Source organism: Lissotriton vulgaris, chromosome 1_1 (assembly GCF_964263255.1).
Source record: "Lissotriton vulgaris chromosome 1_1, aLisVul1.2, whole genome shotgun sequence".
Taxonomy (NCBI): Eukaryota; Metazoa; Chordata; class Amphibia; order Caudata; family Salamandridae; genus Lissotriton; species Lissotriton vulgaris.
The window spans coordinates 2,141,777,696-2,141,800,796 of record NC_141685.1 but is presented as its reverse complement, the minus strand read 5'-3'; the positions used below and the strand labels follow the sequence as shown (position 1 = coordinate 2,141,800,796).

Below are 23,101 nucleotides of genomic sequence, written 5' to 3'. Positions count from 1 at the left end.
AAATGGAAGAGGCGAGGCAGACATTAATGCGGGTTGGTGGCAGTGGCTTCTCTCGTCCTGTGCGAGCATAATGCACCTGGCAGCATTGGGCATGAAAAGGCTATAAGCAGTCGCGGCCGGCATTAAGGGCGGGTGGGGTGGAGGGGGGGGGGTGCAAATGGTGTTGTCGCGCTCCGGAGGGGATGGGGGGAGGCGGGATAAATAATAAAAGTTAAACTTACCTGCTTCCTGCCTTTAAGTTCCGAGACTCCAGACTCCCGACTCCCGCCGTCCTGCGTTTGGAATTCCAAGGGTGCTGCTCGTCAACAGGAAGGCTGCAGGAAGCCTCCCTCCCCTCCACCACAGCGCAGCGCTGTGATTGGTGCTGCTGCTGCCCCACCCGCGTCATTTTCTCTCTGTATGCTGCAGCATACAGAGAGAACAGGGAGAGTGGGTGGTGTTTCTCGAGGGCAGGGCGGAGTGGCTTGCCCACTGTTGTTAATACTGTCTGTTTGGGCGGCCTCAGGCTGCCCAAACAGACAGTATTAACAACAGTGGGCAAGCCACTCCCCCCTGCCCTCGAGTAACAACGCCCACTCTCTCAACCAGGAACTTCTGCTTTCTCGCCGTGCGAGAAGGCAGAAACAAATGGTAGTTATTACGGTAATAACTACCATTTGTTTCTGCCTTCTCGCACGGCGAGAAAGCAGAGGAGCCGCCTTATTACTGCACATCGGTATTACTTACCTCTATATTTGGACACACAACTGCTAGTGACTAACCTATATAAAAAAAAAAAACTGGAAAAAGATTTTAGAAATAATGATGAAGATACCAGATGAGTAATCGGGGAATTACTTGATTTTATAGCTAACATATGCGTGTTGATTCAATATTCGTTGACATGTTTTAGTAAAAAGTGCTTCTTTGTGTGTTGCAGACATCGATGAGTGTGCTAATGACTACAGTGGGGGCTGTGTTCATGAGTGTATTAACATTCCAGGAAACTACAGGTGCACTTGCTATGATGGCTTTATGTTGGCTCACGATGGTCATAATTGTCTAGGTAAGAGTCTTTTGAATGAAGATTTGCTTTTCTAAAACATGTTACTGACATTTTACTGTTGTGTTGTCAAGCTTGCCTTGCCGTCAATTGTCTATTAAACGATAGTAAACTAAAAAATTATGTTTGTTTAATTTTATGTTCGGGTTTTCTTTCGAAATATCGTCTCAGCTGAAATTTTAGATTTCAAGAATTACTCCGAGTTAATTTTCTTACTTTGGCTGTTTAGGAAGAGAAAAATTAAGAAAAGTACAACATAGAAAACTCTTGGTAATAAATTTAATCACGCTTGCAGTGTGTAAAAGGTTCCGTGTTCATACAGGGTCACACAAATTGTTGGGTACCCCCCAATCACTCTATGGACTTTTAAATACATGTGACAAAATGTTATATCTCTTCGTTTTGCATTACAAGGAAATACATACTTACCTTCACCTTTTTCAGTTTTGAGCTCTGGGGACAAAAACTCCTTGAGCTACCTTAGATTTAGGTCTGATGAATAACATTTTTGCCACAGTAGGTGAAGTGGCGACGTTTTTTTTACCCTCTCCCCATCTAGAATGGATCCAACGTTTCCTGCTTTTGAGAGGCAAAATGGTGCTCATCCTTTTAGCAACTCCCTCGGCTGGCAAGTTTAGATCCCACGTACTTGGTTTAAACAGGTTCTTTGATACTGGATATATTGCCTGTCAAGGTGAGATTCATTGGTAAACATTTGAGAATGGAAAACTCACGTTCAGTGGTTATTATTATAATTAACAAATAGCTGTATAAATAGAGATGTGGACTAATGGAGTATTTTTCCAGCTCCGATTTATCAACTGCCTCGTGACTTTTTGATTGATGCAAGTGGAGTGCATTCACCTCCCACTAGTCCCTGTACAAACCTCCATACAACATGCATTATCTGTACTATCACGATGTTGCTTTAGAATCTCATTGTATTTCATATCCTTCATTAATGCAGTAAGTACGTTTTTGTCGAAATAGCACGGATTGTCATTCCAGTTTTGCTTTATGTATTTGTCAGTCTTTTTTAGACCATCTTTATTGACATTTTTTGGAATACAGTGCAAGTAATTCACTTTTGCAGTGCTAGCAAAAAGTGGGTCTCGGCTTGCCTTGTTAGGCAAGCGGGTCAGCAGCAGAAACAATTTACAAGCGCCCAAGTAGATTAGATGTTGTCTACAGTGACACTCAATCATATACAGTCCCAGTACAGGATAGAACTGTGGATATTTTAACAGTAAGCATAAAACATCGTTCCGAGAATCGGAAGGAAGGCAATGTTGTTGGTGGTATTAAGCAGAAAAAAAGCTGCTATGGCATAAACAATAGTAATGTAATAAATAAAAGCAACCCATACGCCTTCGGTACCTGGTTATATAATTATGTATGAAAACAGTGGTTCACCTGGAACTCATTTCAAAATAAATAACAAATGTCAGTAATAACTGTGCATACATTATGTATGAGAATAAAGATTCTGTCTATCCTTTGGAGCAAAAAGTTTAATAAACAAGAAAAAATTAGGACTATTCACATATTGCTGACAACATTTTAGGTGCAAATACAAACCAGGACAAAAACAATTGACAAGTGTGTTGTGTCCCCAGTAATAACACATAAAGAATAAAATAGTGAATTTGTAGTTGTTAGAAATTCGTTTCTGATTGACAGACGTATGTACCTTGTGCAATCAGGCGGCGCAATCCTAGTCAGGTAAATCACAAAAACACCCTAAATTAACCTGTGCTTACTGCCTGGTAGCTTGTACAGAGAAGTCAGGCTTAACTTAAGTGCCAATTTGTAAACTATCTGTGCAACACTTCAAATAGTAAAACTATGAAAACACCACACAAAAAGATACCACACCTGGTTAGAAGATTAGAGTTTAATTTAATGAACAAAATAAGACCAAAACAACAAAAACTCAATAAGTAGAACCAGAGTTATGAATTTTTAAAGAATAAACTGAAATGTAGTGCTTAAAATCATAAAGCTCCAACCGGGGCTATTTGGTTGCTCTAGACCAGGTCAAATCCAAAAGGTCAGGCTAACCGCGGTGGAGCATGGGCTGGATAAAGGAAACAGCCCTGGCCTGCTGAACAGTACCCTGGTTGCGTCGTCGTCGAAGAAGAGATGCAGGATGCTGAGAAGGCGATGGTTTTTCATCGAAGATGAGATGTGAGGTAGAGAGGAAGCAATGCATTGTCGTTGATCTGTAGAGTGAGGAAGATGAGTCGGCTGCGAGCCACGCAAGGCTAAAGATGCGTCGGGAATGTTCTTGCTGCACGTGCAGTCAGCAATGCATTGGAGTCGATCCTCACAACAGCGGTGATGCATCGAGAGTTCTAGAGATGTGCTGGTTCCGAGCTGCTGTGTTGATGGCAATGCATGGATTCTGCTGGTGTTATACAGTTCCCACTAGAAAAGGTAGGACTGTGTTTTAGAACAACAGGACATAAGAATTCAGGGACTGAATGCATGTGCACCATCAGAGACTGTTGGGGCCAACTCCTAGCTAGATCACAGTACCACACCGAACCCCTAACCTTCAAGGGGTGGCAGGTGACTTTGGCAATCTCAAACATGAGAAGGACACAATGGATATTTTCAATACATTTATTGAAACAATCATAATCTTGCATAGAAAGAAAAAGCTGCGATTATTTGGCAGATATAATAAAGCAATGTAACCAGCATTATCAACATGGTGAAAAGAATAAACAGTCCAACCACGTCAGTCTGATTTCAATATATCCCTACTAATCCTGGCTGGTGAACTCCACTCGCAGAGTTTGCAGAGTTTTCTGCCCTCTGGTTAACACGGAGATCGCGGAGTTCCGAAAAAAAAACCATTGCGTGGCGACCGCGAGCGAGGAAAATCAACCTCCCGGCGAGATTTTTTCTTGTTCACGATCGTCAACATCAAGTTGACGAGCACGAGCTTGGAAAATCAACATCCCGGTGAGATTTCACAAGGCGGGGGGTTCAGGTTTCTCATTGCGAGTGGTCGCGTATGCTTGTGACTGCTAGCATTGAGAAAGCTGCCACTCGAGTAAAAATCTGCTCGAGCTGCAGAAAAGGAAAGCAGGGACAGCTTGCACTGTGCATGGTGCCGTTTGCAATGATTGCACAGTGCGGACAAGCATCTGGCACTGTGCAATCACTGTGAATTACATTTTGCTATCGTACTCCGCCGCTTGTGGAGCTCCGCGTGGTGCGGCAGAGTTTTTTTTTGCACTTAGCGGAGTTCCGCCTTAGTGCAACTCCGCTAACTCCGCACAGGGTTAATCCCTACCTATCACTATCCCTACTCTGAGAGCATAGTGGGTGTACCCTCTGCTCGATCTTTTAGGTTAGCTTGATACCCCATACCTGGATGACTTTGTCTGAAGTAGGATTGGCAATCCCTTTCTGCAGGATGGAAGATCAGTGTTAGCAGGGCTGCACGTCGAACAAAGCTTTCGTTCCAGGACAGTCACTGCTGGAATGCCCCTCTGACCTGTAAAGGGACAATGCACTGTTTATTTAATAACGTCACTGTGTTACAGGTTCCGCTCTGATACAGTGATGTGTCTAGATGTTAGAAACTGTCTCCAAATTGGTGACACAAAAACTAGAATATATAAGGAAGAGTTCAGTTTAAGTAGCAGGAAAGGCTTTCAAAATACAAGGAGAATGTACAGCGTTGTCTTAGAAAAATATTGTCTACGTAAAATGTGTAAAAATGCCATCGCTAAAACATAGTTTGCGCAACCATGTAAAATGTAAAACTAAAGTTGAGAGCCAAAGTGGGCCCAAGAAGGCCTCCCTACACTGGAGCTGAACTTTAATCCACTTGAAAGGTCCCAGGACTAGACTGGCAACAATGTCAGGGCAGACACACAGATGGCAGACTTCCAGTGCTGAGGCACATGAGTTGGATGTCTTTGATGTCATGGAGACTTCAGAGCAGCAGGCAAGCCAGCAAGCCCTTGAAGTCAATCTGGTTTTGGGTTCAAGTGATGTGGGTCTAGTCCTTCTCACCCTGGCAAGCAGGGCAGCTGGTCAGCACAGAAAAAAGTAGTTCTTCCAGTGCGGCAGTCCAGCAGAGTGGCAGTTTCTCAGAAGCACAGCAGTCCTTCCTGGCAGAGGATACACACATCCACAACTGTACTGTGGTGGTAGAATTAGAAGTCCAGTTTTTATACCCAGTGATGCCTTTGAAGTGGAGGAGACTTCAAAGAAGGGCTTTGAAGTGTGCAGAGGTCCTCCCTTCCTACCCTGACTCCAGAATCACTACAGGGGGTTAAGCAATGCTTTTTATAGGGACATGACAAAGCCTGTTCAGGTGAAAGTGTGAGGCTGTGTCCAGATTCTCCCTCCCATCCTGCCATGATGGCCCATCAGGTCGCACCTAAGCTACCTTTGTGTGTGCAGGTTTAGAGGGAATTCACAAAGCCCAGTTGTCACCCACCGCAGATGTATATTGAAGACAAGCTGCAGGCACATAGGGAGTTGAGGCACATAAAATGCCATCTTTCTAAAAATTACATTTTTTAAATTTTTATTATAAATGTTACTTAACCATTAAAGGGGATGCATAATTACAATTCCACAGGTACTAAACATGGCAGCTCTACCTCCTTCCAATTGGAATTCCAGCTTTGTAGATGTGACTAATGAATCCCCAATGTTAACTCATGGGAGGGGTAGGCCTCACAGTAGCGGAAAATACATTTGGGAGTTTTTACTACCAGAATGTGTAGAACTTAAAAGTGCATGTCCTTCTTCTTAATTGCAAAGCACCCTGCTCTATGGGCTACCTATGGTCTACCTTAGTTGTGACTTACATGTAATAAAAGAGGAGTTTAAGGCCTGACGGGTTTTAAATGCCAATTCAACATGGCTTTGTAAACTACACACAGAGGTTCTCTTAGTGTCAGGTGTGAGGCATATTGTAAAGGGCTACTTAAGTGGGTGGCACAAGTAGTGCTTCAGGCCCACTAGTAGCATTACATTTAAAGGCTCTGGGCACTTGTAATGTACATTACTAGGGACTTATAAGTAAATTAAAAATGCCAATTGTGGATAAGTCAATCAAACCATGTTTAGGGAGAGAGCATTATCACTTTAGCACTGGTTAGCAGTGGTATATTGACCAGAGATCCAAAGCCTACAAAATAAAATCAGCAAAATGGGAGGCAAGCAGGCAAAACGTTTGGGGGAAGACCACCCTAAGGCTGTCAGGTCAAACAGTAGCGAAGTCTTGGTATGTGTTTATATAGAGCACACAACTTGAGTTGTTTTTTAGAGACTCATATATACTTGGTTAAATACAACCAATCAATATGTTTGTGTGCAGTATATTGTTGACGGCATTTCAACCTTGTTGGAATTAGAGAGGTCTCATCAGGAGAGGTAATAATTGGACATCTAAGAATCCAAGGGAGACTTATGTTAGTGAGTGTGTCAATGGACAGACAATTAAGGCTAGGGTAGGTGAAGGAAAAGACAGTAGCGGCTGGCACAGTTAGGGGTTGAGGGGTACGAAAAAGAAAATTAAACTTACCTCCTGCCGCCCCTCTAAATTGCCCCCCACTCTGGCTGGAACAGAACACACACCCAGGCTCCTCTAAGCCAATCACACACCTACAATGCAGCCTTGTGATGGGTCTGAGCACCGTGGTTTGCGCTCAGACGGGGACTGAGGGCCGGGGCATGTTCTCCACCCAGGTTAAGGTTAGATATTAGCATTGGCAGTGTAAAAATAGAAAATATTTGTATCATTAAGAACCAGAAAAGAACTCCCCTATTGAGTAATAACATTATAGTACATTAGTTAAGGCGCTGTTGTCCTAGGGATCTGCTATGCTGATATAGAGGAGCTTCAGTACCACTTGTAGCTACTCTTGAAACAGAGTTTTCAATAGAGGTCAGGTAATATTACAGCACTGTCTTGCCCTCATGGCTTTTTAGGCCGCTGCAATACGAACCTCTGTGGAAGGTATTATTTGTGCAGTTAATGTGTTTTGTTCTACTTTGAGGTGTTTTAGGGTAACTGCTTTATTGTCTTTTGTGGATGGTGTTGTAGTTTGGAGATTCATCTGCGGAACAAGTTGATTGGAGGGATTAGATCACATAATACTCTTTGCTGGTCTCAAGAGTGGATTAATGCTGGGCTTAATTGGCAAAATCATTGGCTAGAGTGCAGGATGCAATATGACTAAAGAAGTCAGGCTAGGGGAGGACAACTTTAAATCTCTGGCAATTAAACAAATACTTCAAAAGCAATCATTGTGCACGATGCCTTTGCAAGTGATTGCTCAGCTCCTAATGGAAGGGAAATTTATAACATCCTTGGAGGACACTGATTCCCATATTCCTATCTATCCACACCATTCAAAATATTTGTGCTTCAAGGTAGCTGTTTGTCTTTAACAATTCAAGGTACTCCCATTCAGCTTCAAATGCGCACAAGAATATTTATGAAATGTGTGGCCCTAGTAGCAGCCTATCTCTGGTAACAATGTCCTAGAATGTTTCCTTCTTGGATTATTGGCTGTTAAGGAGGGGCATTCCTTTCAAACCACCAAAGAATCAAGCATCTCCAAAAGCCTGTCTAAAACTCTTCAGCAAATTGTATCTTTCCCCGACAAAGAAAGATCCTCCTTTGTCTTTTGCAAATGAGTACCATTTTTATGCGTTTTGGTTTACTGGTTGAGGAGGATGAAAATCTTCTCAAGCAGCCATTGCAATTCTCTGTTAGGGTAAAGACGCACGCAAACCCTAAGTTATCCTGGGCTTTATACTGGTAGCTTGGTACAGTGCACTCAGGCTTAACTTAGAGGTAATGTATAAAGTATTTATGCAGCACTTCAAGCAGTAATAAAGTAAAAACAAAAACAAAACTCTCACACCAATTTTTTTTTAAAGTAAAATCTTATAACTATTTAAGGCCAAAATGACAAAATTCCAATCATTAGAACAGGAGGTATGTAGGTTTAAATATTTAAGTTAAAATAACTGTAAAAAGACCGGGATAGGTCACTAGTTTAGGCCGACCGTGATGGAATGTGGGCTGGCTACAAGAACCCAGTTAGTCGCACTGAACAAGAGTACCTTAAATCCTGGTTGCGAAGTGTTGAGGAGTCCTGCAAAGAAGATTCATCATGCAGCGTTTCCTAGGATCTGCGATGTGAGGTTCTGCACCATCGTTGAGGATGCTGCTGACGAAGGTCTTGCAATGGGAAGGCCTGCATCCAGATTCGTCGAGCACCGGCTGGTTCCCCAAAAGCTGCAGGGCTTTTGATGCGGAGTACTGCGTCGTCGTCAATAGTGCCGCCTACGAGGGACTTGTGATGCGAAGGCCTGTGTCAAGGTCGCAGCAGTTCCTGAAAAGCGGTGGGTAGACAAATGAAGTACTGTGCTGGAGACAAACCACACTTTAGGAAACAACAGTGGTCCCATGCAAATGAATTTATGAGAACAATAAATATAGACACAATCGATTCTATATTGATATGACTTGTCCTGCCGGACAGAGGTCTCAATGTTTTACTTCAGGAGGAATAAACAAGGAATTTCCTTCGACAATTCCACGTAGTGGGGCACACGCCTATACCCTACTTAAGCACATACAAGTAGTACATTTGAAGAAACAGTGAACAAAAACAGGGCTTTTAGGCAAAAGCTTAAAGGTTCTGAAATAACAATTAGAACAGATAATTCAAGATGCACCTTTACATCTACATGATACATGGTATAAATAGTGTATTAGGTACATAAAAGGTCGACGGCGTTTCGATCCCACTATTTAATCATGGGGATCATCATCAGGACATTGATTAATGCCTAATTCGGTCAAGCCTCTATTGCCTGGAAATAAAAGTGGGGAGAAAGAAATGCATAGAAAAATAAAGTGAATTGGAGTAATTTATCTTACAATGTGGTGATTGGTGAGAAAGTGATGAAGATCTAAAAAATTATATGATGCGGCGCGAAATTATCCCTTGGTGGTGGAACATGAAAAGAAACTGGGGCAGGAACACCCTTCGTTTGTTTAATATAATATTAGTTCCTCTAAGAATGGTCACGTGGGTAATCCCTATGGTTCGACATGGACAATAATTTGGCGGGACAAAAAGGAACAAGAGCAGAGACGCCCTCCGTTCACATTGGATTAGGTATTATATTTATGGCCTCACAAGGCAAGGCTTTGGCGATGGCCTCCGAAACCAGAAGGGAGAAGGACCGCGTCGTGTTTGTGAAGAAATTACGGCGTAGGTGACAAGAAGGCATGGTCGCTGGCAAGAGGAGAAGGGATGAATAATTGAAGTGCGGGCGGACAAAGTGAAAGTTGAAATAGTGCAGTACCCCGTTTTAATCGAAAGTTGTAGTGAAGACGGTGCAGTTAAGTTAAACAAGCTGAGTAGGGAGCAGTCACGGTGGAGTGTAATTATAGAGAGAATAAAATTGGCGTAGCGAGGTGGGAAGTGAACGGAATAAAAATGGTGGGTGACATAAGATCGAGAGTGGCAAGAGAGTGATACGGCTGACACAGTGAAACGGCGCAGTGATGGTCAGAGTTTTAAGGCTGCAGGGCTTACCTAGGATGACCTAGAACTTGCGATATGAATATGGTTTATGGCCTGGCTCTCCCTGTGGGGAATAGGGGAGAAAGGGAATGTAGTTGGAACGATTGGGTGAAAAATGCTATGAGGACGTACAGCGGCAATTTGCACATGGGCTTACCAGGATCGGGAGCCAGAAAAACGCGTTAGTGATTTTGATTGCGTCGAATGCAGAGGGTGAGTAGGAAGGAGAAGGGACGGATATTTACAAGAGGGTTGGCAGAAAATTTGTCTGGATACACTCCGTAGGGAGAAGGGAGTAAGGCTTACCGGTTCAGTCGATTTTCAATCCCACATGGCAATACGATGGCTTGTCGGGATCTGCTAAGTCCTATGAGGTGAGAGAAGGCTCCTGATTGGTCGTAGGGGGGGCATGGAAATAGAGGAAGGTACCGGTATTACGGCGGCCATATTGGGGAGGGGATGTGAAGTGAGAATTGTTAAAAAAGTGTTTGAAGAGTGTATATTGTGAATAATAAACGGGAGTATAAAACAATAGAACAAGGTACATGTTAAAGGAAAAAAATATTAATAAAAGCAATGAGTAGCATGGCGGATCTGTACAAAACTGACTAGAAAGACCACAGGTTCTGCGGATAAACAGATAGTCATCTGTTATACCAAATTAGTCCAATCTTCCTGGAGATTCAGTCCAGAATTTAGACTGTGCGTTTTGAGGATCTATTTTAACTCCTCTTTATTCACACCTTGTCTCAGCATAAGCACAGGAGCTGTGGGACTGGGCTAGTCACTGCTAGGTGCTTTGATGGCAGAGCACATACTAGACATTGGGCAGACACACTCAGCAGGCCTTTCATAGAGAGGATAACCATAGATGGCAAGGTGAATCAGCATTAGCTGGAGTAGTTAATAATTTTGTAGTGTATTCTGGTACTGTTTTGCTTGGCATAACCATCAAACATATAGCAGAGAACAATCCGGTAAATTTAGTGGGAAGTACCAACACCAAGTATTCAGAAATGTAAAACACAGATATCAGTAGCTTTGATTCCGCAAGAAGTTTCTTAAATAACAATTTGTAAGGATGTAAACATTATTATTTTATGGAAAAAATTGGATTCCAATTTTACAGATACAGAAACATATAGTTTACTTTTTGACTTAATTTCAACATATCCAGCCCCCCATGTTCACACAGTGGCAGGCTAATTTCAGAGGTTTTCCTCTTAATAATTATGTTTGTCGTGTGGAAGAAAATAGATTCTGGCAAAACAATCAGCCTGGGGTGTAAGTATCCTTTAGGTCCAATGAGAGTGCATTGCAGAATACATTCGGAAATATGGTTCAATCTGGACTGAATGCTGATTGGGAAATCATGTCCTTGAGGAGAACGTACAACAGATGTATGCAGAGCGGTAACCTGGAAAACAGACAAACATTTACGTAACACTACTTCCTGGAAGTGGCAATGGAGAGGGATTCAGAGGTGTCGCTGACTTTTCTTCGACATCTTTTGACATATGGCAAGCCTCTTTATGTTAACCTATCAGCCACTGTTTGCTTGTGACCAAGTATGGATATAAATATATTTGTTTGTTACTATGATTCAAGCATGTGAATCTAAAAAAGACCTGTGCTGAAGAAGGAAAAATTGCTTACTGGTAACTACAATTCTCTAGCATTAGTATCTTTCATATATTCACATATTCACTTGCTGCCTCCTCTTCTCCCCATTAAAGGATCACCAACTTATTCTAATTCTTCACACTTGTGACACCTGATCATAGAGGTGTTAGCTCAGCTCTCACTTTATTGGTTAAAGTTTGAGTCTTTTTGAATTATGCGAGTAGGCTAATAAAGAGTAAATGTATAAAGCCTTGTCAGAATAGGATTAACATTATGCTGTTATTTTAATTCTACTGTAGAACAGATCAGGAGGAGATTAATTCAAGCATGCAAGTCTATAAATGCTGTAGAACTGTATTCACAGGTTAGTAACTTTTTTCTTACACAGAATGGCATGTTATCCTAGTGCCATACAATACGAAAGAAAGAGAAAGAGGCAATAACAGGCTCACAACTGCCTCTCACAAACACTCCAAACACATAAATGACATGTTATGTTATGTTGAATTTATAAACTGCACAGCTACTTAATGTGTCCCAGCGCTAGCTCCTGAAGAAAGAAATGTCCGATTGTCTGATTAAAACAACAAAGTCTTGAGATTCTTTTTGAAGATCAATGGGTCTTGAATTGTGACATCCTCTTAGCATGCTTAAGGAAATCTCTCCCATGCCTTGATTTGCTTAAATCTACCTAAATACTGCTACTCTCTCTCCAGGGAAATGGACAGTTCCAAAAATTGGACGAGGTACTCTCACTTATGTAATGTGACATGCTTCATCATTTGTCACCTCGTCCCACCCTGGTGAGATGATACTACCAAGGCGGGCTCGACCTCAGTGGGGGCTGAACAGAGGGAATTCTTAGAAATTGCTTATTTTCTCTGGATAAACTACTTGAATCCAGTTCAGTAATTAAAAAAGCCTCAGGATATACCACAAATGATCCTTTATTCAGGTGGTGTCCCAGGCTTGAATAAAAAGTACCAGGGGACCTACATAATTGCTAGGACCCTTATGTACCGCTGAGTTGTCTTGTCAAAATGTTTCTGCCCTTCCCTTAGATTCAACAGGTCTCAGGCATTCCTCAGGGCCGATATATGAATCCCTACACTTATTTAATAATAGTGAAGAGTACCATAAAAACATGTAGAAAGGACCTACCTCTCTTCAAACAGTCGCCAGGAACTACCAACTAGTTGAGGGTGAGAGAAAACAAGCACATGTGAAGCAGTGGAAGTGGGAGAACGAAGACTGATAACCACAGTGGTCAAATTCCCATAATGGTAATGTCCTAGGAAATTACACAAAGACAATCCTGCACATTAAAGACGACCTTCTAAAACATTAACAAACATGACACAGTGACATAAAAACACTCATTCATAGCACACATGCACAAGAGGAAAAAAGCACACGTGTAGGGAGGAGAACTATACAGAATTGCGATTTTCCTATTAACATGACTAGAGAATCTGTATTTCATTAAAGACACAGATGCTGACATTATGCATTATTCCTTTAATACAGTCCAAGCAGCCGCATACATCACAATATTGAAAGGTTCCAGAATAGAACAATAGTAATGCATAAAAGGCATGAGCCATCAACCATCTGCCTCTTTTAAATGTGGAGCAGAATAAGGTCAGAAAACTTGAACCTTCAAAACGATATTCTGATGAACAGGATGAAGGAGAAGGAAGGACATATGTAAATCCAAGGGCCAGGCGACTCGCAGTTAAGGAGGGTTACCTGAAAAGAGAGAGACGTGAATACCTCCTGAACACAACACAGATGTAAAACGTATTTTGTTGTTAATAAAAGAAACATACATTAACGTTAATTAACTTGAAATAATAAACCACCAATTCATTATAAGATCACCAAGGGGTGGGATGGGAAGGATAATGCCAGCCTCCGTGTCTTTAATGAAATCCAGATTCTCTAGTCATGTTAGTAGGAGAATCGCAATTTCATTACAAGAACGGAGCCTACATTATACATGTTGGTAAGACTACATCAGACCTATGTTCGATAGGCTTGCAATAGTGACGTGCACAAGTGCTGGCATTTGACCAGTCAGCCGCTTTGAGAATGTCATCCAACTTACCTCCAGACCAGAGGGATTTACTGGCCATAGCATCTCGAAGGGAGTGAGCTTGTCATTTCTTCAGGTCAATACCTGCTAAACTCATAGCAGTCTTAACCCATCTAGCAATAGAGGTCGAGCTTATAGCATTGTGTGGTTTCACAAACGAAATGAGTAATTGGTTTACACCCTGGGGGCGAAGGGTAAGCATTCAGCGATCGTACTCTCTCATGCAGTCTACAACACAAAGTTTTGGACATAAGTGAAAACGTGGATAAAAGATTTAGTCAGACATAGTCTTCGTTTTTCTATAAACCTCAAAATTGACACCGAATATGTTATAAGATCTATTTGTAATATCCATGGCTTTCACATCAGAGACCCTTCTGCATGAAATTAGGCATAGAAGAGTAGCTAGCTTAATGGAAAGGTTTTTCCTATTTAGGTGAGAATTCACCGGCCAGTTATTAAAGAGATCACGGATTAGCTTGACATCCCAGAGTGTTTCGTATTTACATCTAGGAGGTCTTCTTAAACAAATGCTTTTCATGGATCTGCAAACAATGACGTTTTTACCTACCGTTTTACCATTGATGTCCTGATACCACCAGATTCCACCCAACACTGCAGGAGCGAAGATATGCCCAGTCCACTACCCCTGTTCTGGCAGCTACCACTAAGGTAGACACAGTAAAATAGTAACACAGGGATATGGTGGGGGTAAAAAGGGACAACACAAGATCTGAGCGCCGCCTTTGACACAGTCTCGCACGGGATCCTTCTGCAGCGCCTTGAGGAAGCGGGCGTGGTTGGCGTCGCTCTTCAGTGGTTCCGCTCGTTCCTGGCTGACCGTTCTTTCTGCGTGGCTGTTCCGCCCCATCAGTCCAAATCTCATCCCCTGACCCTTGGGGTCCCGCAGGGATCCTCGCTGAGTCCCACGTTGTTCAATCTATACGTGAGGCCGCTGGCTGAGGTCGTAAAGCAGTAGGGTATGACCATGGTGTCATACGCTGACGACACTCAGCTAGCGGTCACGATCAGCGGGGATTCTGGAGTGGAGGCCCCAAGATTCCGGGATGGACTACGGGCGGTGGCCAGTTGGATGACGTCCAACTGTCTCCAACTCAACGCTAAAAAGACAGAAATTATGGTCTTTGGCCAACGAGCGGAACTTTGGGGCGATGCATGGTGGCCCTCAGAGCTGGGTCCCACCCCTACTCCGGTTTCGGAGATAAAAAACTTTGGGGTGTGGCTGGACCCCACCCTTAGCTTTGTATGCCACACCTCCTGCGCAACTTGAGACCTGCACTTAAATTCTTCGATGCCTCGACCAGACAGCTCGTGGTACAGGCGACGGTGTTGTCTCGGCTCGACTATGCTAGCTCCCTCTTTATAGGGATGAATCAGGCGGAACTCATCCGTCTCCAACGTGTGCAAAATGCAGCTGCCAGAGCAGGTTGTAGGTTTACCCAGGTCTTGTTCTGTCACTAACACCTTGCGCTCCCTTCATTGGTTACCAATTAGGCAGAGGATCCATTTCAAAGTGCTTTGTATGTCCTACAAGATCCTTAAAGGATCCCCTGCCCAGATTCTTCAGAACCTTCTGTCTCCTTACATTCCAGGTCGCTCTCTACGTTCATCAGACCGCGAATTGGCAGTAGTTCCACGTTTTAAACGTAGTCGGGCTGGGGGACGCTCCTTTCGTGTTCATGTTGCTGCCCTGTGGAATGCTCTACCATTTGAAATTCGGACCCTTGCTGATCTGTTCTCATTTCGCAAGGCTGTTAAGACCTTTCTGTTCCCTTAGTTTCTTCCCTTTTATCTAGTTGTGTTATGCGGCCCCCTTGTCAGGCGCCGGGAAGCTCCTTTGCTGGAGCAGCTGTGCGCGTAATAAATGCTCGTAACATAACATAACATAACATAACATAACAAAGGATCAACACCTGCACAACACACTCCATGCGGACTGCTACAGGTAAGTAGGAACTCCTGTACCCTGTAGGGAAACAAAGAAAATATGTTTAGCTTTACAATCATGGACATTACCCAAGAACATGCATGATCAGGCACTGCTTAGTGCAAAGAGAAATACACCCTTACCAGTAGTATGAGCACCAGTCGCCCATCCATCAAGGATATATTAAATCCACACTCATTGTCATGAGGCAAAAAAAAGGGAAAGGAAAGGAGATTCCTCCTATATCCAGAAACGATTATCCTCATGAATCATGTGCAAGGGGGAAAAAGTCTCAATTAGACATTAAAAAACCCCATCCTTGAAACTATGAAAAGCAACTCAAAAACGGTAAAACCCATGTCCGTAAACTATATCCCCATAAGGATGTAAAAAAGAACCCTATTGTGCTCCAAATCCAGAAAACAATGGTGATAGTATGCAGATATCCAGGAAGTAATAGTGTAACTTAAACTAAAGAAACGGGCTCGCTGCCGTGTACCTGTAAGTCCGGTAATGTTACTCCCATAACGTGAGTAGAGAAATAAGACCAGAAAACCCAGCACTATTGCATCCATTAGGAAAGGGGAGGGAAGAGCGACAAGAACAATTTCCTAAAGCATGAAGCGCCTGCAAGCGGCAAGTTCTGGAGGGGAGACGAAGACAGATGATCCGGGAAGCAGGAAACAGGAAGCCAAGGCGAAGTCCATCCGGGTAAGAAGACCGGGAAGCGAAACCAAGCAATGAGGACCAGTTGACGGCCTGTTTTATACCCCGCAATGTACCAATGTTGCGCACGTGCCAGCAGTCCTGCTCATGCATGCCCAAACAGAGGGGGAAAAGGAGATAAGTACCCTTCTAATTCCTAACAATTGGCAAGGACATTGCCAGCAGAAATCGCAGATCTATAACAATTGATAGATCTATAGCTAAGACCTCTTTCGAATTGTTCGACTAGGAAGTTAACTATGTCAATAATAGGTGCCTCCAAGGAATCCAAGTTCCTTTCCAGGCACCAACGTACCCACGTACCCAGGTTCTCCATATGTTGTTATATCTATAGTGAGTGCCTGGGGCCCCAGACTCTACGAGGAGAGTTGCAGCAACCCTAAGTCAGATCATGTCGTCCAAAAGGTCACTCCCTGAAGAGGAGAAAGTCACAGAGATCTTGAATCCTCACTGCTCTGATGACATCTCTTAAGAAAAGTAAAAATACTGATAAGAGCATGGGAGGTCCTAGCACCTCATTACATCAGGGAGGTCTTAGCACCTCAACTTCTAATGGAGGGCCTGCGCCTCGAACTCCATGGGTGTCCCTGGCGGCACAAAACACACGGGTGTCCTTAGCAGCACAACATATCATAATGCTCTTTACGACATGGGAGATAATGATTTTAACGATATTGAGTCATTAGACATACCCGATGAGTATGTCCTCGACCTCGATGAGGATGACCAAGAATTCAACCTGGAAGAGGAACTCCCATCATCTTCTAAATATATTATCCTTAACCCCTTTGGAGAAGAAATGTTCTCCCCATTAAAACTCAAACATCCAAGAAGCTCAGAGTGGTCCCCTCAAGACCACATTGCTAAATTCATAAAAAAGTAGTTAAGAAACCTATTAGAGAGGGATACCCATAATAGTCTTAGGGCTGAATGCTCTAGACCCTGTATTGAAGATAAGACTTGCTATACCCCCAACTTGGACCCTGAACTAATTAAATTTCCTTTTAAATTGGGTCGCAATAACTAATTAAATTTCTTTTTAAATTGGGTTGGGATCCTAGAAAAGGGATGGAAAGATCTCTTAAAGGATGCCAAGACCGTCTCCTCGACGTACTGGGTCCTCTAGCCAGAATTCTAGATTCCGCTGAGATAGCCACATCAACGACACTCCCCTCAATACCGACCTAATCAGGGGATGGAGTCAGAGTTCAATAATACTGCTGGGAAATGCCAACTCAAGCATGAACGCTGAGAGACGTAGAATCCTTCTAACCAAAATAAACCCAAAATTAAGTGACATGGCAGATAAAGAGCCTTCACAAAGCCCCAAAGTGTTACTCTTTGGTGAAGACCTCAGCAAATCTCTGGGGAAATACATCTCCACATTCACTGCCCTAGATAAGGCACAACAAAATATGCGTAGGGTATTTAACCACAACCTTTTTGGACGGGCCGGAAGACGGGGCCTCTCTTCCGGCCACTTTAATGAAAGGCCCTATTCTAGACCCAGTGGTTACGGAAGAGGGTACAATGTACAGTACAATGTACCTCAATTCTACCCCAGAGAGGTATAGGACAACGCAGCAGAGGATTCAGATCCCGCGGAAATCCCAATTCCAACATCTCTACAAGTGAGTACTCTCCCTTCCCCTCCTTTCCCTCTAAAAGTGGGTGGCAGACTCAAACACTTTTCTCACAATTGGAGATTGATCACTCAAGACCCTTAGGTCCTAAACACCGTCAAGGGATTTATGATAGATGTTATTCATACTCGCACTCAAATCTCTTTCCTGAGAGCCTTTCCTCTTTATTTAGATCAACAAATAATTATAGAGGAAGAGATCTCCTCCATGCTTCTGAAAGGAGCAATAATAAAGGTCCCCTTAGAAGTGTTAAGATTTATAAGCACATTATTTCTTGTGGAAAAAAAGGGCAAGGGTTGGAGACTTGTCATAAACTTAAGAGAGTGAAACACATTTTTGGTCTAGCGGCACTTCAAGATGGAGGGCATCTATCTCCTCAGGGACCTATTATTAAAGGGAGACTGGTTAGTCAAGCTAGACCTAAAGGATTCTTACTTCACCATTCCCATGGCCTAAATCCACCAATCCTTCCTTTAGTTTGTGTGGTAAAATCATCTATGCCAACTTCAGGCTCTCCCCTTCGGTCTCTCTTCTGCCCCTTGGTGTTTCACCAACGTAATGAGATCAGTCACCTCGTTCCTAAGAGCAATGGGCATTCGTCTAATTATATACCTGGACAACATTCTTTTCTTGATAATCAATTTATTGATTTTGAATTAACGATTTCGAATTAACACATTTGCGGCAAGAAGAACAAAGCCAGCTTTTCGCACAGTTATCAGTACAGACAGTGACAAAAATTAGGGGAATAATACCCCCACATACATGAATCCAGCTAGGAATAGCAAGCAACAATGTCCTCATCCATGTCCATAGGTGAGCCTCAGGAAAGTTCAGTCTTCTACCACCCGACCCATTTACCCCACACCCTTCAAAACCTTTTGGGACAGCCGCAGGCTGCATACATTAGGTGCTCTTGCGCTGCATACCAATCTACCCCTCTGCGCCACCTTATAAGCACATTTTTTCTTGTGGAAAAAAAGGGCAAGGGTTGGAGACGTGTCATAAACTTAAGGGAATGAAATAAATGTTTGGTCTACCGGCACTTCAAGATGGAGGGCATCTATCTCCTCAGGGATCTATTATTAAAGGGAGGCTGGTTAGTTAAGCTAGACCTAAAGGACGCTTACTTCACCATTCCCATGGCCATAATTCACCAATCCTTCCTTTAGTTCGTGTGGAGAAATCATCTATACCAATTTCAGGCTCTCACCTTCGGTCTCTCTTCTACCCCTTGGTGTTTCACCAAGGTAATGAGATTTGTCGCCTCGTTCCTAAGAGCAAGGGGCATTCGTCTAATTATATACCTGGAGAACATTCTTTTTTTTGATAATCAATTTTATTGATTTTGAATTAACGATTTTGAATTAACACATTTGCAGCAAGAAGAACAAAGCCAGCTTTTCGCACAGTGATCAGTACAGAACAGTGACAAAAATGAGGGGAATAATACCCCCACACACATGAATCCAGCTAGAAATAGCAAGCAACAATGTCCTCATCCATGTCCATAGGTAAGCCTCAGGAAAGTTCAGTCTTCTACCACCCCGACCCATTTACCCAACACCCTTCAAATCTTTTTGGGACAGCCGCGGGCTGCATACATTAGTTGCTCCTGCGCTGCATGCCAATCTACCCCTCTGCACTACCGTGTCATGGAAGGGGCCGACAGGTCCAACTAAAGGGCTGCAATATCCCGTTTAGCTACCATCAGTGCCGTGGTGAGACAAAGCTTCTCTGCCTTGTTCCCGTCCAAACCATCAGTAACACCTAAAAGTATGGTTATCGTGTTCAGCGGGACCTCCCAGCCCAGGACCTCAGTAAGTTCAGCTGTCACTAGCTCCCAGTAGTGCATAATAGCGGGACAGAGCCATACCATGTGATAAAAATCTGCTTGGTGGCAGCAACGCAAAACAAAAGGGGATGATGGACAGAGCGTTTGAGCAAATCAAACACTCACCCCCAGTCAAATGATCTGGGTTTAATCCATCACCATTCTTTAGCTCACTCAGCCACCCCAGTTCAGACATGGCCATTTGCAAATCAGTCTGACCCTGTGCCTCATGGGAACAGTCCAGCCCGAACTGCCAAGCCATGTCTTCCCTGGACCGGAAACAAGTATCCTGGGACCGGTTTCGGATTCATAATCCTCATCAGCCAGGTTATCTTGAATCCAGTGGCCAAGTGAGCAAGGGACTCGCATCTGAGCATACCCTGCCAACTTAGGACGAACAAAGCGAAACAAAAGGGGATGATGGACGGAGCGTTTGAGCAAATCAAACACTCACCCCCAGTCAAATGATCTTGGTTTAATCCATCACCATTCTTTAGCTCACTCAGCCACCCCAGTTCAGACATGGCCATATGCAAATCAGTCTGACCATGTGCCTCATGGGAACAGTCCAGCCCGAACTGCCAAGCCATGTCTTCCCTGTACCGGAAATAAGTATCCTGGGACCGGTTTCGGATTCATAATCCTCATCAGCCAGGCTATCTTGAATCCAGTGGCCAAGTGAGCAAGGGACTCACGTCTGAGCATACCCTGCCAACTTAGGGCGAACAAAGCGAAACAAAAGGGGATGATGGACGGAGCGTTTGGCCAAATCAAACACTCACCCCCAGTCAAATGATCTGGGTTTAATCCATCACCATTCTTTAGCTCACTCAGCCACCCCAGTTCAGACATGGCAATATGCAAATCAGTCAAACCCTTTGCCTCATGGGAACAGTCCAGTCCGAACTGCCAAGCCATGTCTTCCCTGGACCGGAAACAAGTATCCTGGGACCGGTGGCAGCAACAGCAGGGACAGGAAGCATCAGGCCGGAGCCCAGAGCGATGAAGGCGCAATGGCGTGAGGTAAGCCGCATGTAAATAGTAAATTTGAACTAATTGGAGCCGCGCTGAAACAGTAACTGTTTTGGGGGCCATCAGGGCATCTCTCCAATCAGCATCATCTAGACAGCCAATCCAATCCTCTCACTTATCCCGGGGATAGGAGAGGGAATTGGGGATGTTATTTGTGAGGGAACGATAAATGTGGGAAATACCCCCTTTCCCCAAATTGCCAGTCACGATCAGGGCTTCAGGCGGGCTATATTCGGGAAAAGAGGTCCCCTTCGAGATGTGTATACAGAGTGCATGGCCCGGGACATCTTCAGGATTTTGTGGGCCCTGGGCAAAACATATTTTGGGGGCCCTTGTTCAGAAGAGCTTTGAATTCATGATCCAATTTGAGCCCCTGTTTCCATGCCGTTTCCGCTTCCCCTGCTGCGTTAGCGATCCAGTCTGCATCATAGGCATTAGCCAATATATTCCCAATGTAAACGGAAGTGTGCAGCGGACAGCAGTAGGATTTAGTGTTTCATGCCCGCTACTATGTTTTTAATACTTTTAAAATTGTATATGTGTGGCTGAATTACTCTGTGCTTTTTAACAATGTCTCCTACCTGCATGCACTTGCACTTTACTTGATTCTGCTTGCCTACACCTCCTTAGCTGCTCCAATTCGCATCTAGATTTTCCTCCAGTCCTGGTCCGCCGCGGGTAATAACACGGTTGTGCGGAGGGCTGGGGCTACTATTGGGCTCCTCACTTCTGCCCACGCAGTTTCTGCTTCCTCAGCTGTGTTAGTGTCCACCCTAAGCGTGGAAGGGTATTCTCAGATGTGAGACCCTTGCTCATTGCACCATCAGGATTCAAGCAAACCGGGCCGAAGACGGCTGTAATGCCAGAAACCGGTCCCCGGGAGCTTGTTTCCTTCCCAGTGTAAGAATTGGCTTTTGTAGTTTGGTTTGCCCTGTTCCCATCATGCACTGGGACAGGAACAGACTAATTTGCATACAGCCAGGTTCTGAAACTGGGATGGTGCAGTGAGCTAAAAAACGGTGTTGGATATAGCCCTGATCTCTTGACTGGGTGAGAGCTTTCTGCTTAATTCAGAGACTCTGTCCCTCACCACCCCTTGTTGTAAATATTTTTGTCCACCCTAAGCGTGGAAGGGTATTCTCAGATGTGAGACCCTTGCTCATTGCACCATCAAGATTCAAGCAAACCGGGCCGAAGACGGCTGTAATGCCAGAAACCGGTCCCCGGGAGCTTGTTTCCTTCCCAGTGTAAGAATTGGCTTTTGTAGTTTGGTTTGCCCTGTTCCCATCATGCACTGGGACAGGAACAGACTAATTTGCATACAGCCAGGTTCTGAAACTGGGATGGTGCAGTGAGCTAAAAAACGGTGTTAGATATAGCCCTGATCTCTTGACTGGGTGAGAGCTTTCTGCTTAATTCAGAGACTCTGTCCCTCACCACCCCTTGTTGTAAATATTTTTGTCCACCCTAAGCGTGGAAGGGTATTCTCAGATGTGAGACCCTTGCTCATTGCACCATCAGGATTCAAACAAACCGGGCCGAAGACGGCTGTAATGCCAGAAACCGGTCCCCGGGAGCTTGTTTCCTTCCCAGTGTAAGAATTGGCTTTTGTAGTTTGGTTTGCCCTGTTCCCATCATGCACTGGGACAGGAACAGACTAATTTGCATACAGCCAGGTTCTGAAACTGGGATGGTGCAGTGAGCTAAAAAACGGTGTTGGATATAGCCCTGATCTCTTGACTGGGTGAGAGCTTTCTGCTTAATTCAGAGACTCTGTCCCTCACCACCCCTTGTTGTAAATATAGTGATCCAGATGCGTCAAAGGATTAGCCTATATATTCCCAATGCAAACGGACGCACGCAGCGGGCGCATCGCTGACGCACTAAAGGCAAGCCCTTCTGTGCCTATCAACGTCCCGGCGGCGGCCGGCGGCGGCCATGCTGCCCAGTTCCCCTCTGGTGAGTTTGTTCCACTATATTACAAAAGGGAAAAACTGCTTAGCCTTAGGCGGCTACCATTAGGTCGGTGTACAGCTGCTAATCCGAGCTTGGAGATTGAATTTCGATGTAATAAGTGCAACTGGTCTCTCCTCCAGCCCAGGAAACTCGCACAAAAGATCCTCCAACTCAACAATAAGTGTAAAAACAATTTAATAAAACAGAGAAGGCCACCCTTTTAAATTGTTGCTCTATGCAAAAGCATGAACCGCACATTTATGACCTACTTTCAGACTAACAGCCTGATCTTTTATTTCTCACTGAGACCTGGCTGTCTGAAGCCTCCCACTCTACTATCACCTCAGCCTTCCCTACGTGTTAAAACTCCTTGGGAGGGACCGACTGGGTGAGTGGGAAGGGGGAGGAGTCACCATAATTAACAATCAAAAGCTAGACTGCTCTCCCATCCTGATGGAAGACATTGAGGGCGCAGAGTCCTTAGGCTTCCACTGTACCTTATACCCCCATCATAGCGTAGCTGATTTTCTGATTTACAGACTTCCCTGTGCAATTGGAAATTTTATTACTATGCTTAATACAGCCACCATTTCCCTGGCCTTAAAATACAACAACTGCCT

The 23,101-nt window shown here is 44.0% G+C and overlaps 1 protein-coding gene across 2 annotated transcripts in view; it reads left to right on the top strand.

Annotated features, from left to right (window-relative positions):
• Positions 1–23,101, top strand: part of SCUBE1 (signal peptide, CUB domain and EGF like domain containing 1) — a 1,931,683-nt gene that overhangs the window by 169,675 nt on the left and 1,738,907 nt on the right. For both annotated transcript variants that reach the window (XM_086922270.1, XM_086922262.1), the window contains exon 3: positions 920–1,045. In XM_086922270.1, the coding sequence (XP_086778396.1) occupies positions 920–1,045 (126 nt within the window). The remainder of the gene's footprint in view (positions 1–919; positions 1,046–23,101) is intronic.